We start from the raw sequence: 19,286 nt of genomic DNA, 5'->3' as shown, positions 1-19,286 counted from the left end.
GTTGATCTTCGTGTAATCATAGGATTTGACTTGGTAGTTTTATTGCTTCTTAAAAACCTACAGTTATGAATGAAATAAAATACGACTCTATTAAAGTTCCTATTGAAGTAGTGGACTGTGCCAGAAATACAGTAACCAAAAAAAAGAGAAATAAAAACAAAAAAATACATATTTAGTTTGCTGCAATTAACAATGGTTTAAATAGCGTAAATAAATTTGAACCAGGAATGCTGTTCTGACATTGAGTGTTTAATAGTTGCACACTTGTCATACTTTCCATAAGACACACCCTTGCCTTTAAAAAAAACTATTTAGTCAACACAAAAAAATATAGTCGTTCCAGACACTACACCCTGATCTAAAATACTGATTATCTTCAGTTTCTCAGGTAAAACATACACAAAACAAAGTCTAAAAACATATTCAGATTCTAGATTAGATTAATTTAAAGATGTAATCCTTGTAGAGTTTCAGTCTTAGTTGAATTAGTGATGCCTGTGGTAATATAAACTATTAGAAGCTACAAAATAGTGTGTGTGTGTGTGTGTGTGTGTGTGTGTGTGTGTGTGTGTAGTCTGAAAATTACAATTCAGTGCAAAAAAAGAAGACTTCCACACTAATAGGTATAGATTTGATACAGATAGCCATTGTTTTATAGAATGGATTTAGAGTGGCAGTTAAAGAAAAGGTCAACTGTAAATAATGAGTAGATTTAAAAAAAAAAAATAATAATTAAACCATAAGGATTCCAACTTTAAATTAAAGCATCTTTTTTTATAAACATGTAAGCTTATCAGTATACATGCAACAGTTTAAAGGTCATGTTCATGAACACTTTGACTCATATCTTAAAAAAATACAAATTCTTACTCTTTCCTCTTGCATTATAATGTCCATCATCCAGATTTACAATCTAGATTGTAAGCCACCTGTACAACACACAAAATATCCATCGCTTTGTTCGATACCCACAGTAACATTTTCTTTATTCTCATCGGGGAAATGTTTAGAAAATAAATAAATAAATATTTGTGTTTCCCTAAAATAATCAGAGAATTGTTTCAGAATAATAATCTGGCATCCTATTAATACTGTTCTAACAAAATGTGTAATACTCGGTACAATCCTGCCTATCAAATTGCCAAATATAGCTATAATATCATGTACAAGAGGTACAGAATCAGTACCTTAAAAAAATAAGAACAAATTCCCAAAAGTTTGTTTCTGACAAGTTTTGAAATAAAAGAGCATAAATGACAGCTTTCATTTATAAAAGAATGAACAAACAGGATGATATGTATTCAAAAGTGTCCCAATATTCTACAAGAATAGAATGAACCTCTTTTTATAATCAAAAGTCCATAAAAAAAATATCAAATTTATGCATCTACGCATAATTGTCTGCAGGCAAATTGGTTGCCACCTTTTGAACAGAGGTGGAATTTATTCTGATGAGGTCAGTGCCCTCGTATAGCAGCTCTTATTTAGTCATGAGTAGATAGTAATAACTTCCCGCCCTCCACCTCTCACCAGAAGCACCCTTTCCAAACCTTCAGTCAGCACCTCCAGAAACTCCATGTCTGAGGTACCGTTAAAGAAACTATACCAATTAGACAAAAACCTATACATTCTGTATACACACTACAACCCAAAACAGCATTTTTAATTTCAGTGGCAAAGGATACAGTTCTCATCTCCGTCTGTGTTTCGGGGTGGTCCTGGCATGTTGAGCAGTACTAATCGAGCATCATGGGATCTGTTTACTATTACTTCGTTCAGCTTCACAGCTGTATGCATTCTCCGCACATTGGACTGATCCCTGGAATGTAGCAATGGAGATAGTTTGATTTGTGCCTCTAAAAGGTTTTCACTCAGACACACAGAGAAGTAATAGATAAATTTTCAACGTGTGTGCTTTTAGTGGTTAAAAGTAAAATGGTTTAATCATTCCAGAAGAAGCTGAAGCTTAATCTGACTTAGTCAGACTCACGGTTTGAGGCTTATGAGCTCTCTAAAGTTCTCAGGTGCATTGTTTTTGTTCCTCCTCTCAGCCTCACACTTCTCTCGAGTCCATGTCATCTGAAGCTTCTCTGGAGGAGCTTCCACAATCTCCTCTTCTTCATCTGAGTACAGACTCCCCATACGCACCAAGGAGTGTCTGTCTTTAACAAGCTGAGCCTTGGGATTCCATAGGAGTCAAATGAGGTTTTATTTTGTCACTCTATTAAGCTTAAACTCGAAAAATGCATATATTTCACAAATATAACTTTCCGGAGTTTAACAAGGTTCAAAACAACCCTACCTCTCGCTGTCTTTCTGCACTGGAAAGCCTCATTTGCCTCAGCATTTGGGACCTCTGCTCCATCATTAATGTTCGTTCATAGGTGTATGCTGAAATGTCACTATCATGCTGGAATGACATTTGGGGAGCGGGGGAGTAATGTTAATGGTTATAGTAAATGAAACATAGGGAGTTTGGAGGTGCAAACGAATTCATTCATGGTGTTCTGTTATCTGAAATATTAAGTTAAGCACTAGTTTGTTCCAGCTTTTCATTTTTCTTCACGTACAGGTTGGTGGAGCCTTATAGTAAGCAACGAACTTGATGTTTTCAGTTTAACCTGACGTCATACACGACTGGTTTGAGATTTTTTGTTAAATGACCAAGTCACTAACATTTTTTTTTAATCCAAAGCATAAGAATTCCTTTTCTTTTTTTTCAAAATTAGTTGTATAAGTGGGACTCACCATCTCCACCACTTCCACCTCAGCTTCTATTCTCAGCTGATAAAGAAAAGTGGCCAGATCTTTCTTCATCTGGATGCTATTGTCATCCATCTGGGCTACAGTAAAGATGCGCATCTTGCACTTCCTCCAGACCTAAATTACAAATAAAGTCTTGAGATATCACAACGATAATATACTGTGCAATAAATAAATGATTAAAAAAGAAACCTCAGTTTTAAAGACAATTCCTAGAACAGCATATAAAGTCAAACTTAACAAAGGCGGGTTAAAGAAAAGGAGTTATTTAAGCAGATTATTATTAAATCGTGTTTTTGATGAAAAGTGAAACATTTAAGCTCAGAATTAACATGAATTTAAAAAAAAAAAAAACCCTCACATATATGTAATACTTTCATCTCACCTTATGCTGTTTAAGCAAGAAAGGCAGCAGCATTAACATCCCCCCATCATGGACAATCCACCACACATCAATGTTGCCATCTGTGAAACGTTCATGGTTGCTTGGATAGAAGGACACATTTTTGGGCACCATCAGGGCCAGCTGTGCAGCTGTCGTGCAGCGAACCGTGTCTGGGTTTGGATGAAAATGTGCAGGCTAAGATATTTACACAAATCACATAGTGTAAAAAGTATACTGGATACAGATAATGCAAACAAATGAGTGGCTGACTAGATATATCAATCCAACTGAAACCCATGGTTAAGCATCCACAAGGTATATTTACAAGTTAGACTAGCTTTATTATAGAGGTTTGTAGATTGTCTAAAACATAATCTGGGTAAGCAGCCATCACTGGGGACCCCGCTGAATTTGTGAGTTTTCATTTTCTTAAGATTCTTACTTATAAAAGTCTTCCAGGCTCGAGGGTCCTCACTCTGTCTCCAGCCATATGGCCATCCCATTACGACAGTGTTGTGCTTCATACCACCCAGACCACATGACTGGATCAAATGGACAATGCCCTCCCGTACCTTAGATGCAACCACAACCTGGCAGAAGCCTTTGACCCGCTCAATTTCCATCATATTCTTGATAGCCTGGGAGGGGAAGAAATATGTGGAAAGACTGAATAGTAGTTCTTTATAAAAAAAATTAAAAAAAAGTTTTACATTGGTAAACTACACATAGTAGACCTACATAATAATCACTGAAGAAAATAGATAATTAGTTATAGAAATGGAATCATAGATGACAGAGGATGATAATAAAGCTATTCATCAGATAAATTAAATGCATGTGTTTGCCTCCCTGCTCAGTATCCACAGTATCCATCCTAATGAAAAATATATGAATAACCTCAGCATTTAGTGAACAGAAGATGAGCGGTTTCAGTATTTTCTTGCAACATAGCCAACAGAAAACCTGGTTCTGTTGTTATATTCTCTGGGGGAGTCATACCAGTCATATCACATTAGGAAAAATCTTACAGCACTGCCCCTTATTTTGTCTGAAATGGCTCATTGGTCGTTAGACCGCTAACAACAAGCACTTTGCTGCCATACCCTTTGAATAACATCACAAAGGCATTAAAAAATAATGATAAAGCAATCACCGCTGAAGAAATGTGACATAAATTTCACAATTCACGCTGAAGCATTTCTATGCTTCATTGTGTTTTTCAAATTACAAAGGGTGTTCATTTGTAACAATCAGCCGCTTTCTCAGCAGCACAGTATAATAGAAAACAATAGAGTGCTCCATGCATCCCTTTCACGCGTCTACCTGCTCAGCTGCCTGCATTTCTCCATAGCTGTCCAGGAAGTTACCGTGGATAACAGAGCCCACAATGGTCAAGCCTTTTCCTGCTTTCAGCTGCGAGGCAAAGGTGAGCAGTCGGGGATATTTTACATGGAGGTCCTCATCTAGTTTCAACAGCACCAACAGTTGAGGTCTGCAATGCGGAAAGTCATAGATTATATGAGAATGCATCCTCTCCATTTGCAATGTACAAAGTAGTAAATAGCAAATGGAGAAATTCTAATTCAGTGCTGCAACTCTGACCAAAATAAGGACATCACGAATACGCTCATGACAATGAACTATGACTCACCATAAACAAGGAATGATGAAAGAGTGGGCTGTGACTTTGTGCTTATTAATTACAAACTGTAGGATTGTTGTTTAACTACTGAAACACCAGTGTTCCAGTTATTTAGACCCATATCATATTTGTTTCAGTATGAATTAGGTCCTATTGAAATACTGAAGTCTTAGGACTGATTTCCACATTGACCAGAATTTGGTATTCACCAAAGTATTACGTGAATACCAAAAGTTTGCCCAGTTACCTAGATATTTTTGATTTTGCTTATTAGGCTATCATCTTTACATTTAATCTAACTATTGCCTTGATTGAATTGTTTTCTGCAGATAGTGACTTTTTTTTTCTCTTTCATTGTGACAGGAAGTTCAGACTTAGTGTGGCAATATCAGTGTGGCAAGCTAACTTACTGAAACTCCCAAGCAGTCACGCTATCAACTAAAAACAAGGGGGAAAAAAAAAAAAAATCTGACCAAAACTTCTATAACATTGGTTGTGCTACTTTAAACATAATACTCAATGAATATGTTGTGCTGTTACAAGGAACCAGTACCAATGTCAGCTATTTGCTTGTGGTCAGTAGATTGCAGGATGTTGGATGCTGCTTTGTTTATTGTGTGTACATTCTTCTCATAAACACACATGTGGAAACTTTTAAGATAAGATAAGATAAGATAAGATAAGATAGAACTTTATTAATCTCTCGGGTGGGTTCCTCTGGGAAATTCGATTTCCAAAAAAGCACAGCACCGACAGAAGTTACAGAGTTATACACACACACACATATATATAAATACAGAGACAATATAAATAAAATATACGAAGGGGATAAATAGAATAAATAGGAATAAAAATAAAAATACAAGTGAATTGCACATTTCAAGTATTGAGTCTATTGCACCGTTGACTATTGCACTATTTATGTCCCAGCATGCAGCATGTTCCTCGAAAATGGGATCCAAATGTTAGTATCTAAAGAGAAACAGTCAACGCTGGTGTTGAAGTGTAGCTATACCTCCAGTTCTTTGTGTGTGGTGGTCCAGCCTCTAGTCTTAGTAGGGCATAGCGTGCAGCGCTAAGAGAGAGTCCTCTTATGCCATCTCCCCACTCCTTCTCTGCTCTGTTTTTGTTTAAGAGAGGAAAAAAGTCATAGTAATGCAAGACAGATGAAATAATTAGTTGTCAAATGATATTTACTACTTGTATGCAAAGGTCACATGGAAAAACAACCACCACAACAAACCACATGAAAATTTATAGTTGCAGGATAGGAACATCAAAACAGTGTAAAGTGAATTCCAGACGTACCCCTGGTACTCAATGTACTTATAGATCATCCCAGCAATGCCCATGGCCACAATGGCATAGTACCAGGAGGAGATGAACATCAGAGCAAGGCACATACTCATGCCCAGGAATGACAGAGCCCTGTTAGTACGATACATAAAAGCTGAAATTATTTTTTGCATGATAACGTAGGTGCCACTGGTTCTCATGTGTCACCAATAAAACTATAAAGGGTGCAAAACTAGTAAAATTCATCATAAAACATAAATATACAACACATTTACTTACCAGTGGTAATATTTGAACCTTGGCCTCCAGTTTGGTGTGCGTAAAAGAGTTTGCACTGCACAGGCTAAGTTCACAAAGAGATAGCACATCAAGAAGAACCTGTTAAAAGGGCACAAAATAAAACATGTAAAGTAGATAATATAGTAGAGCACCACAGAGAGGAAATTTGATGCCTGAGATAAGTAAAGTGATAAAAGATTTTAACAAAAAGACAAAAGATATATTTGATGGCTCTGATGAAAGAGAAAGGCCTGTTTGTGGAATATATGCTCAATATTTTACAATACATAATATCATATATGTGAGCTTACATAGAAAGGATAGGAGCCACCATGTCCAGAGAGGCAATAAGGATCCCCAGCTCAGCGATAAGCCCAGTCAGCAGCAGTGCCCACGTAGGCTCCCCATTTGTCTTACCATGACCAAACACCTAAAAAAAAAAAAAAAAAATTCAAATAGTTCGCATAAAGCAATGCAAATGTCTTCGTGCTTCATACTGTTTTATATTCAAACAATCCTGTAAATAAGATATTACCTGATGCAAATAAGTATTGGGAAGTTACCGCAAGTATTCAAATATTTCAGGGGGAAAACAAAACAAAAACCCCAAAAGAAGGAAAAAAATGAAAATTGGATTAACCTATTTTCTTATTATACTGTATATGTACAGAGGCTATTTCTGTTTTGCAGAGTTGCTTTAATGTTTTTCCCCTACAGAAATAGCTGTTGAACCACATCAAAGCTGTGCTGTCCTACCCTCAGGAAGGGAATGATGTTGTCCTTTGCAATGGCTTGTAGAAGTCGTGGAGCTCCTGTGAGAGACTGCAGGCCTGCTCCAACAGTAGAGAAGAAGGAGCCAATAACAATGACCCATGGAGATGGCCAGGCAAGAGTTCCCACCACCAAATTTTTTTTAACTGCATCCCCAAACCTGCAAGTACAAGCTGATTGAATAAATATCTAACTACTATATGTATATTTATTTATTTCCAATTGTGAAACCTTACCATTTACAGTAAGTGTTGTAATAGTAAAGTCATTATAATTGCAAAAATAAACTTACTTGTCCCTAAGGACTACTCCTTCAATGCATGAGCCAAACAGGACCACAGAACTAAAATCTGATTACCATAAGTTAAGGATCTCGAAGTAAAACCAATGTGCATTGCATACCTGCTTTTCAGTCAACTTTAAATTGCAAAAATAAACATTGTGAGTTTGTATTCGCCAGAAGTGAGGATACAAACAAGTGAAGTGGTGGTAATGGCTAAGATAGTTCCCACAGGGATAGACTTCTGAGCATCTTTGAGATCACCAGATCTGTTGGAGCCTGCCATGATACCTGCAATAGGAATGGACCACAGATAAAAACAACACAAATTTTAAAACTGTTAAACAATGCCCCCTACTGTCTGTAGGGAGCATTGTGCCATCTCCACACAATTTGACTGTTCATGTGTTACTTTAGAAATGAGAACATGAAAGGTAGCATAAAATTACTAAATGTATATTAATGCTTTAAACTCTAAAGAACATTCATATAATCGCACACTCAAGCTATTGTCACAACCATGTCATGTTTGACGAATGTAATGTTTAAAAATGGGTTTCTACCTTTCCATTAGGCTGACGTTAGTGTCATAAAAGCTGTATATCTTATTCTTAAAGTTAGATTGTCAGCTTTATCATACTGTCCTACCTGTGGCAGATGGAAAGAAGATCCCCACCAGAAGTGTGAATGATGTAGCAATATCTGCTGAGACATACATGCCAAAGTTCTCCAGAGCCCCATGGGCATTCACAGACTGTAGCCCCGCCTTCTCCAAGAGCTCTCCTTTCTCTAGGTAGTTTCCCCACATGTTGTCTATAGGATGAAAAAAAAGATAGATTTGATGTTTAGACAGAACTTAAAATTGGACTTTCATGAACTTCAACGCCTCACTGCCATTGAAAAGAAAACTTCCTGATATCACATTTATCTCTTTGTAACGTAAGACTACATGAGATTACATTAAGAAAACACTAGGGCAGCTTGTTTTCTACTAACTTGTATGCTTCATGCCACCTCAAGGGCAGCCTACTCTTAAAATGCAGAATACCAAATACTAATACCTTGTCAGTTTTTACCTCTAATAATTCCACTGCCAAGTCCAGGGATGCCCTGTATCTCTGTCACATTGTTCTGGATAAAGTAGTCATCACAATGAGCACTGCTCATGTTCCCTGGTAGGCAAAACTTATCCCACAGCTGACTGGGTGCTGTGATGTTGCCCTTTATTATAGTTTTAGCACAGACGTCGAAGCGATCTCTGACCAAAGTCCTGTTGCCCAACATGCAGATCCTACAACAAGAACATGGACAAAAGATGAAAATATCAACGTTACACATCAGTATAACATAAAACATATCAGCTGCATTAGTATAACCATCTATTAAACTCATACTCATTTCTTTTTTTTAGGAATGATTACCTCAAATTGACTTCAATAAGCCTGTTTAGGCATTTAACTAGTTTTTCTATTTTAGAAAAAAAAAACATAAAAAAAACAACATATTTCTCACCATGTTTTGTTAAGACATGTTTATTTTACTATGACTTACGGGAATTCGGGTGGATGAGTCACAGATTTGATTGCCCCAGCATAAATCGCGACAATTGAGATAATCACACAGGCCAGAAAAAGAGAGGCCAACTTGTTGACATATTTGACTCCTACAAAAACGACCACAGCCATCAGGCTGAGGCATAAAGAGCCATAAACTCTCATGTTGTTCAGCATGGCACTGTCACTCCTATGGGGCTCCGTGTCATGAAAGATGGCTGCCTGGGGAACCAGATATTTCTAGAAAGGAAAACAAATACAATAAAAATCATAGCAGGATATAAACCCTATACAGTATAAAACCCATAGTATGCAACTAATAAACCATATCTAGAACTATATTTTACTATACAAATGTGAGCTTGAATGCAACAGGAGAATATCATTTTGGCAAACTGACCAAGAAGATTTCGATGGCCCCCAGTATGTACATGGCAGAAGCAAAGGTAGTGCCCAAGTAGAAACACAGCCCCACAGCTCCTCCAAATTCAGGACCAAGTGAGCGTGAGATCATGAAGTAAGCTCCCCCAGCTATACACAAAAGACATCAACACAAAACTTCACTGGAAATTTCTCTCATTTTCTTTTTCGAGCACCCAGCAGATTATATAGCAAATGCCAATGTGCAATTTTAATTAACTGGCAAAATAATCTACACATATTTAAAACGGATAAAAAATAATATAGAATAAAATTAAAGAAACCTTTACACTGAACTGAAGAGAATAAAGACGTTCTAAGTGTTACCTGGAACAACTCCATTAGTAGCAATGGCACTCATAGATATGGCTGTCAGCATAGTCTAAAAAACAAAAGAGAAAAGAAAATAAACATATGCAGACACCACGGCAACTTCTCTTTCTTGGGTATAATGTTAACATCTGCAGATCTAACTAATAGCTAAGGAAAAGTCTTGGTATTCATCTAGTCCTACAAGGATCAGAATATGTAACTTAGAACATGCACAGTATTTGTTGAGACAAGACAGTGGGGGCATGGTGAGCAGAAAAAAACTGTTTAGTTTTGAATAATTGCTGCAGTTTTACGTAATCCAACATTTGAATTTGATTGACTGGTTTAGCAACAAAACATTGGCTAATGTCCCACACTGGTCGGAGAACTAAGCAGGTTTTATTTTGTGTGTATATCTGGGTATAGTGTGCTTGCGCATACTAACACATGAACAGCACATAAGGACAATCAAGAGGGACTGTACGATGCCAGCCATCCCGACAATCCATGTCAGTCGGAGAAAGAGAATAACACCAAAGATGTTCTGGAGACACGGTAAGTAGACTCCCATCAGAGTGCCCATGTTGGGAGACTGAGAGGTTGGGGGGGGGGGGGGGGGGGGGGGGGGAGAGAGAGAGAGAGAGAGAGTATTGAGCATGACATTTCAGGAAACAAGTGTATTGATCATTAGTATTGATTGATGTACTTTTTAAAGGTCATTCAATCATGTTATCAGCTCGTTGCATGTATCCAGGTCTTACACAGCCACAGTCTAAATGCAGAGTGTAGAAAGGCATTAGCAATCAATCAGCAAGCCTTAATAACATGGACAAAGTGGCAGGGAGAGAACCACCAGAGGAGTATAATGTTTCCAAACCTCAAAAGACAGAGTGTACGGATTTTTAAAACAGTGAAGCACAGTGTTCCCTTGCTCTGCCCCGACTACTGACCTTGGGGGTCTTCCTACGTGACGCCTCAGCACTCTCCTCCTCTTCATGCTCTTTGGCGCCCTGGGTGATGTTGGTGTAGTTGACCAAGCGACTGAGCAGAGAGGAAACCTTCGGCCGGATGTCCAGCTCTTCCTGAAAGAAGACAGGACATGAAGTTAATCTCAGCAGATTGATTTTAATCTATAATCTGATAGAAATTCTGCACAGTAAAAATAATAAACCTCAAACAATGCCAGGTTCCTGTCATAGAAGTCATTCTTCTTGCTAGCAGCATCAGAACTGTTAAGGAACGGACTGTCTTCTTTATGGTTGCCATGTCCTGTTAGAGAAAAGGGATAGAAAAGTAAATAAAAACATAATGAAAACAAAGATGTGGAAAACCAGCAGTTTAGTTTAGGCCTACCAAATGTTTTTCTGGACAGTAAATATGGCAAACATTATTCTCATTTACATAAGCAAAGCTAATGACTGATTCACTAATATGAGGTATGGTTCCCAAAATGTTTGTAAAGGCTGAAACAATATTGTAGCATCATTACAGCATCTTGTGATGGTAAAGTCGAGCACTTCTTTAACAAAAAATAAATGAAAGCTATATGTAAAATGGACAAAAGACAATGGCTCAGTGAGTCTCAAATCCCATAAAAAGTCATCGATGGATTTACACCAAAACAGACATCAACACTTCAAAGAAAGAACACCTGATGGATTTTTTTTAATTAATAATTATCTGAACTATATAAAATATGTGACATTATTACAGAGGAAAAACATTATCAACACTATTGTTTGTACAGGAGCAAAAAATGAAAACAAAAAGAAACAAATAGTAATTCAATTTTTTTATTCCATAGCAATTCTTCTTCGCATTTAACTGTCACTGCTAATTTTAATTGAAACATCTTAACAGCGTTCACGAAGCAGTAATCTTTAGAAAGACAATTCATTCAGCAAAATTGCAATGAAAGGCCAAAAGCAGCACAAGACCAGGTGATAAATAGGATTATAATTAGTTTCACTCTCATTAATGTTTGCGTTTGAGGAAGAGAATCAAACAGAGACAAGCACAGCGCCTGGGGCAATTACTGCACGCAAAGCAGCTCTGCTAACTTTATCACACACACACATTCACACTCATAGGCATAAACACATCTCATTACCTAGAAATTACCTAACCTTGGATTATTGGAGCATGTAAACTTTAACAGCGGCATCTTAAAACCCAAATGAATCCTGCAGCAAAAACCCAGCCAATGTACCAAGTGGACATGAAATAGAAAAGTATTCTCAACTGTGCAGAAAATACCAGCAAGTGAGTTGGCTGAACTTCCATGCTGGTCCTTACTCACCTGTGTTCTGTGTCCCACTGCTGCTAACAGCGCTATCAGCGAGCATACTTATGCACTTATGCACTGTTTGTGCAGTGTGCAGCGGCGTATGCTATGTTCTGCTATCCAGGACACTCGGTCACCCAGGGTGAATACTCATTCAGGGGCCTAATCTAACACATGGCGTACAGTGAGGAGGGGTAAGAGGTGGGGAGTGGAGAAAACAGGGATAATTTACTGACTCATACACACCACTTACACACATATGTAAGACACAAGCCTTCTCACAGGAATATAAAGGCTGGGTTGGATTCACGGTATCACCTTAAAGAGCAGTCTTATATTTTCTGCATTTCTAAAATGTGCTCATGATCATTCTGGATATATCTGTATGCAAAATCACATTTCGGTGCTCCCAGGCTGCAGCAAAAAGCAACACAATATAAAAGATAAGCATACATGCAAAAACCTGTTATTGAAAACCATCCATTGCAAATTCTCAGTAACAAGATATAATATGAAACTTGACATTTCTCTTTACAAAAGAAACCTTGATCTTTGAAAGTTTAAGGCCAAATTCATGTGAAACCCCTATCTATAGCTGGAATGCAAGGATGACTAGGGGGCAATAAGAGGAAAAAAAAAAAAACTATCTCAATACTGCCATCTAGTGTTGTCTTGATGTTTGGTTTGCCATGAGATGTTCAGTTGCTTCCTGGCAAGAACTGTGACTCGGCCATGCTGAATGCTCTGCATAATAACCAAAGAGCTAAAACATCAAATAGTTAAGCGTGCAACTCTTTCCTTTTTGGGCAGGCAACATAAATCTGACTTTAACAATGAGCCAAGGAGACAGAAGGGGTTTCTTGTTAATAACCTCACATTAAATGTCTAATCTAAAAGATTAAAGATTAACTGGCCTGTTATGAAGGCAAACTGTAGTCCTGCTGTGAGCACAGAGCAGCAGAGGCTTTACTGCATGTGCTAACTTGTCATCTGTGCTCCCTGCAAAACAGCTCACAGCTACAGCTAGAAGATTTAAAACTTCACTGTGGGAATAACACAGTTTATAGAAGTAAAAATATATAAAAGTCAACTATCTATTTATCTATCTATCTACGAAAAAATGTGTAAATAGATAAAAAACAACAACAAATCTATTTACCAGCAGTGATAGCAAAGCTGATACAGTTTTGACGTTCTGAGTTCCACTATAGAAAAGCCATCACGGGGCAGTCGGTACAACACTGTTACAACCACTCCAAAAATTTTAGACATCTGTAGTTCAGACAACAATGAAGGCCGAGTTCCAAGATAGATGTAGTGCATCTCATTGGTACGGTATAATATTAGTATACTACTAGCTAGAGGCTTCACAGCTAATATGATCCCATTGCAAAATTGTTTTAAACAATCTTAAGTACTTTAACTCATTATTTCAGCGATGACAGTTTGTATGAAAATTGTGGCGACTGAAAGTGATGGTGGCTCTAATGTTTGAAAAAGTCAGCATAAGGTGCGTTTTGCATGTTAAGAACATCCAGTTAGAAGCATTTGACTAACGTATAATTGTATTCATTTGAAAATCATACTATGTTATACGACTGACAATGGTGATATCCATGTAGAGATTTCCAAAACAACAGAAACTATCTGGCTACTTCCACTTTAACAATTTAGCTCATGTCAAACACAACATGCAATAAAATCTGTCTGTTGTGTATTAGCATTTCAAAGTTCTAAACAAAACCAAAGTTCAAGTTTATTTATGATGTTATACACTCATCAAATCTCACAAAACATGTTTGAGATATCTCACAAAATATTAAAATCCATCAGTGTTATTATGATATTTTTATTATTATTATTTTTACTAACACTATTACTATGATATAGTGATAGTAATATATAAAATGAACTTATTCCATTAAATAAAAACAAAATAAATAATAATAAACATGAGTATGGCATTACTAATATTCCTCAGGGTTAGTTTTACATTGACAAGTTAAAATACAGGGCGAAAGGCTAAGAATAAGTGAGTGAGTGAGTGAGTGAGTGAGTGAGTGTGTGTGTGTGTGTCTAGCAACGTTTATCTACTTTGTAAAGCTGATTAGACATGGAAAACAATATTGTGGTCTATTAGCTTCTTAGGATTTGAAAAAGCCTCTTTGCTAAACTTCCTCTTTAATAAATATTTAAGACTTAACACTGGGCGAGAGACTTAAGTCCTAGCTTAGTCCATGAAGTAAGTTGGCAATGATATTGTACTAATGACAACTGAATACACCATCTGCAAACAGCTCACTCTTTCCCCCTCTGTGTGTATGTGCGTGTGTGAGTGTGTTTGCTTTTATATAACAAATTTATACAAAGCAAATATTGATGTGTCTATTCTACAGGGTTGTGCAAAGAGGATACAAATGCTGCGTGGCAGCAATACAAATAGTTAAAAGGTAAACTTGTTCTATGTTGTGCACTCAGTATGCTCTCTCACTACACATGATGGCACGTATGGCATGTGTACTGCACAAGTCTTCCACACTGGTGCAAGAAGTCACTTTCGGCTGCTCACTTGCCACAAGAGGTCCCCATAGCGGTTAGATTCACATGTTTGAATTGGCAGAGTTTTACAGATTCCCTGACAACCCCAAAGGGCATTTGTATCTCCAGCTGGAATCAAACTAGCAACCTTTTACTTGTGAATGTGTTAATCATTACTTCATTAGAGGCAATACAAGAGCAAAACAACAGGTCTACATGGTCTACATAAATGCTTAAACTCAAAGTAATATCAACCATAAACTCAAGGACACAAGACTTTTCAGCAGAACATTTTTAGTCAGCTTTCTTCTTATTATAGTGTCTTGCTACCATCATTTTCCAAAATAAGCAATGCAAGCTCCCCTGAGAGTTTGAAAGCTATGGTAACTCAGCCAACCAGTTCTGGTCCAAATGTGCCCATTGTAGGTAGTTATTAACTAGATCTAGACCATTTTTATCTATGCAACAGTAGTTCTTCTATGCAATCAAATGACACAGGCCAGCCTTTTGCACATCACTGAGCCTCTGGTATCAAGGACCCTACTGCACGGTGTCGGAAATTCCACTTTCCTCATTGTCTTAGCCTTTGGCAAGAAATCATGTAAGCAAAGCAATGCTATTACAGCAAGGTTTGTTGTAATGACAGTATTTCATGGCGAGTACAATCTGACCAGAGCAGAGGAATGTTAACCTGCTGAGACTTACAGCCAAACATATTAACTCTGATGTGTGCTAATGATGAGAAAAGGGTGGTTGCTCAGTCTGATTACCTCAGGGGGTCGTAAAAGGTTTATCATACAATGGATTTCCAAAAACACACCAATAAAATAAATGGGCATGCCAGTGTGTCTGAAGTATTTGATAAACAAATTAACTGTAAAATGTAGTGAGCACAGGGAAAACATCTGCTGTGTCTTTACGAAGTGGTTTAAGTTGTGTTTTCTGTAAGTAGAGTGAATACTTGTGAATGCTTGTTTAGTGTGAAAGGTCGCACAATCTCCCTAGAATGCTAAAAAGTATGCTGCAATGGGGTAAAAGATCAAAATACTAAATATATATTTCTTAGTACCTTCAGTACTTGCACAACAAGTACAGAAGGTTTTGTTTTTGTTTTTAATCTGAACAGTACTGAAGTACAGCTGTACTGAAGTATGAGATCCTCAACATAAGCTAGGAAGGTGGAACATTCGGAGGTGGGGGTTCAAGCTAGCACTGTTGTCACTTTCATGCAAACCAGCAGATAGAACAAAGATGGCTGACGATGGCAAGATAGCTGCATTGCATGAAATTATCCATTAATCAGGGTATGACCGTCTATGTCACCAGTGACAAAATGTATTACAAGTACTTGAACTCAGACATGTTGCTTGGAAAGGTGTGTGTGTGTGTGTGTGTGTGTGTGTGTGTGTGTGTGTGTGTGACATTGTGTTTTAACTCTGTCACTAGCTCTATATTTCCACTCCATCCAAGTATGTTTATCTTTTATATCAGAGTGCCACCTATAGTCACCTGAAAAAGAAAACCTTTCAGAGAATTCTTTGCAATTTCTCTATGAAAAATTAACACCCTTCATGATTCCATAGACAGGACAGACATAAATAGAGAGTAAGTAGCAGCCAGGTGCTCTTAATTAAATGATCATTAGCAAGCATGAGCACCTCTTTAAAAGGCAACATTTTGACAGTATGCTGACCTGTAGCATTCAGGTGTGGCTTAACAATGCCACAATCTTCCCAGGAGTGGACATCCTATTAAACTCACTCAAAGTTCAAACCATGGAATGCTCAATTCCCCAACAATCCAGGGACTACATCTCAGAGGCTACAGGCTAAATGCCAATGTTCAAGGCAGTGCAATCAAAAAAAGACTGAACTGAAAGACTTGTTTGGAATAGTTTCCAAAAACAAAAAAAGTACATGTTAGCAGTTTTGGTGCTCTTCTTCAACTGAATAAAACGACTTTCCTTTGGACAGTCTACCTTTCCAGTGACTAATGCTTGGTAAATGGCCTGTATTTGTCTAGCGCTTTGGTCCATATTAGATCATGCAGCAGGACAATTATCTCAAGCACATCAGCATATTGACAACAGAATTGTTGGAAAAAAAAGCATTTAGGTGTTGCAATGCCCCAGTCAAAGTCCAGACTTTAGCTTGATTACAATACTGTGACTGGGCCTTAAGAGAGGTGTACGTAAACAAACTTACACAAACTACAATGACCTAAAGCAATATTTTAAAGCTCAGTGGGCAAAGAATCATAGAATGTAAACCCACAGCAGAAGAATTCTGTTATTTCAGGGTCTCAACTACAGCAACATAATGACTGCACAGTTTGTCCTGTAAGCTGAACAGAGCTGAATTCAGAGCCTTAAACAGACTTCGCACTGTGTCACTTCCTCCGTGCTGCATTCGTCATACTGTAGCAGACATATACAGCATGTAACACTGCCAGGCACACCACTCCCAGGATGAAATCATCCAGATCATGCCCCCATTTCTTAAACTGTTTACCACAGACTACTTTCCAGTTTTTTCTTCTGTCTAAATATGGATTAATGGAAAGATAATATGGAGAAGAAATTAATATGTATGTAGCTAGAATTACTTCATATTATACATATTCCAATCTTAATTACTAAAACACATTTCTTTTGATTATCATTTTCATAAATACTTAAGTATGGTATGATGCTTTAAAAACATACATGTTAAAGAAAAGCAATGCTATAAAACCTCAGTCAACTTGAGTAGCTAAAGAGAGTTTAATTTCTACATCTGATTAACTGAAAAACAATAGGACATTTTGCTGTTCTAATCATTTAGTAGTTTCACATCCTTCTCCTCCTTCTCATCATGTTTGGCATAGTCATCCATGCTGCCTTCTGAAATTTTTAATGGTTGTTGCTTTTTTTTCGCACTTCAGGAAGCTTCTTTTGTGGGTTAGAGAGAATTATGACAGCAGGAAGACAAGGTTAAACAGCAAAAGCCTTGTGGGAAATACAAAAAAACTTCAGAGTTATTTCAAGACAACTTGTGCCATTTTTTCAACTCTAATGGGTGGCTTCCATATATTCCAGAAGTATACGAGCCAGGAGCTGCATCAACATGTGCTGAGATTTCTTATTGTTTTGCTTCAAATATCAGTCAGCTGGAGACTTTGGCTCACTGAAGCATGTGTAATCTCATCTGCATCATGGAAAATGTTTTACTCACACATGCACTCCCACATTTTTGGACAAACACAGCCGAACATATTTTTTAAAAAAACTAAACAGTGGCTGCACTAGAATAAATAAACTAACACAGTCACATAGTAAGAAATGTACAGTGCTGCTTGTGGTTTGTGCAGCCTTCTGGGCTTTTAGTAAAGGCAGGGTGCCCCTTTGAAGGCCACACCCCATGTGTCTCTTTTATTTAAAACAAATAAGTTCCTGCTCGTAACTGGCAATGCAAACTGGCAATGCTCTCACATAATCCTACCCAAAGGCTACAAACTCAGAGCTTCTCCCTGTCTTTTCTTTCAGAGTATGGTTCCACTCTTTCTATCATGATCCAGTGCAGAAAACAGCTTGGACTGAAAAGTGGGGAGGGAGGAATCTGCTTGTGTTTTGTTTAGCAGCTGATCTATGAAAGAAAATACTCCTCTGGTACAAAAAGAGCTCCATCTTTTGTGCGAGGAAGCACTTGAGGCCTTTCTTGTTGCCGGAGTACAGGCCCCACTCACACACCACCATCCCCTTTGTTTCTTCCCACCACAGTCCTCACCCCTTTCATTGTTTCCCTTTGTTACTCATCTGTCCCTGAGTTTATGTTAAAAGACTTGCTGATGGAGGGAAAAAGCAGCTCCAATGTGATAAATGTTTCTCTAATTTTACCCTAATATCAAAAACAGACTGCAGGAATACTGCTTTCTGGCAATGGAGAATTGCCATGGTAACCATTCAACCAGCTGTTCAGAAGGCTCTCTCGGGAGGAAACAAATCTCAACAAATATCGTGTCCAGCTAATGAATTATCACTTTAGGGACACACTTCTTTGAACTATAGAACTTAAAAAGTCCCTTTGTTCAAAAGTTGAGAATTGCGTAAAAGTTATTAGACTTACCATCAGAGCTGACAGTATCTTGATGATCAGGGTAGTCCTGTCCAGTATCCCTGTAATCAACCCAGTTAATCCCCTCTAAGCTGTCGTAGCTAGCCTGAACTTGATCTTTCACTGGTACGACCGTGAAGTGAGGCATGTTTTCATCACTCTTTTCGGTGTCTCTTGCTCAAACACAACTTAGAGGGCTAGCAGTTGGGCAGCTTCAGCTCAACTCCCACTAATGGCAGCTACATTCCACTACACTGCGCTCACTTCCTCTGAAGGGTATTATCATACTCTCCGCCCACAGGCCAGCCTTCGCTGATTTTTCTTCTTCTTCTTTGGTTTTGGTGTGAACTGTAAGGTTCAGCTGTAAGGGGTGTGACACTCACCCATATGCCCAAACTCCAAATAAAAGTAATAATCTGTTGGGCACAGCTATTGTTAAAGAGTTACCGAGTCATACATAGCGTGAGAGAGTGCAGGTCCCCCCCCCTTCTGGTCTCCGTGTATCATAATGACATCTAACAGAGTGGTCCTTGTCTGTTCAAGGTTCAGACAGGCAGTCCTCTGTGTAAGCAAGCTTTTCCTAAAACACACAGAGAGCAACGTGGCAGTTTGGAAAATAATCAATGTTGGTGAAGTGGAACCACAGGCCTAAAAAGACGGAGTGGGAAAAAA

The 19,286-nt window shown here is 37.9% G+C and overlaps 1 protein-coding gene across 1 annotated transcript; it reads right to left on the bottom strand.

Annotated features, from left to right (window-relative positions):
* Positions 1–228: 228 nt before the first annotated feature.
* On the bottom strand, positions 229–19,042 carry slc12a4 (solute carrier family 12 member 4). The gene is made up of 24 exons (XM_085450515.1): positions 18,627–19,042; positions 10,873–10,970; positions 10,652–10,783; positions 10,147–10,293; positions 9,717–9,771; positions 9,370–9,500; positions 8,968–9,209; positions 8,493–8,707; positions 8,065–8,229; positions 7,609–7,707; positions 7,429–7,486; positions 7,122–7,296; positions 6,677–6,795; positions 6,366–6,464; positions 6,099–6,218; positions 5,806–5,910; positions 4,472–4,640; positions 3,591–3,786; positions 3,149–3,318; positions 2,749–2,880; positions 2,303–2,410; positions 1,991–2,178; positions 1,686–1,819; positions 229–1,580 (listed from the first exon to the last, which is right to left on the bottom strand). The coding sequence occupies exons 1-24, from the start codon at positions 18,760–18,762 to the stop codon at positions 1,489–1,491; spliced, it is 3,285 nt and encodes a 1,094-aa protein (XP_085306641.1). The 5' UTR covers positions 18,763–19,042; the 3' UTR covers positions 229–1,488.
* Positions 19,043–19,286: the final 244 nt, after the last annotated feature.

Source organism: Copadichromis virginalis, linkage group LG1 (assembly GCF_057382275.1).
Source record: "Copadichromis virginalis isolate Kocher_CV1m ecotype Utaka linkage group LG1, C_Virginalis_male_GT1.1, whole genome shotgun sequence".
Lineage (NCBI taxonomy): Eukaryota > Metazoa > Chordata > Actinopteri > Cichliformes > Cichlidae > Copadichromis > Copadichromis virginalis.
Note: the sequence above shows the minus strand (reverse complement) of the source record. Positions and strands in the feature narration are given on the sequence as shown.

What these genes read in the sequence shown, in the direction of transcription:
- slc12a4 (XM_085450515.1), bottom strand. Translation starts at nt 18,762, where the DNA reads ATGCCTCACTTCACGGTCGTACCAGTGAAAGATCAAGTTCAGGCTAGC. An exon ending in TACCACCACTTCACTTGTTT is followed by an intron (nt 7,487 to 7,608) that starts GTATCCTCACTT and finishes TATGGTAATCAG; the next exon opens with ATTTTAGTTCTGTGGTCCTG. An exon ending in TCTTGCTTAAACAGCATAAG is followed by an intron (nt 2,881 to 3,148) that starts GTGAGATGAAAG and finishes TTTGTAATTTAG; the next exon opens with GTCTGGAGGAAGTGCAAGAT.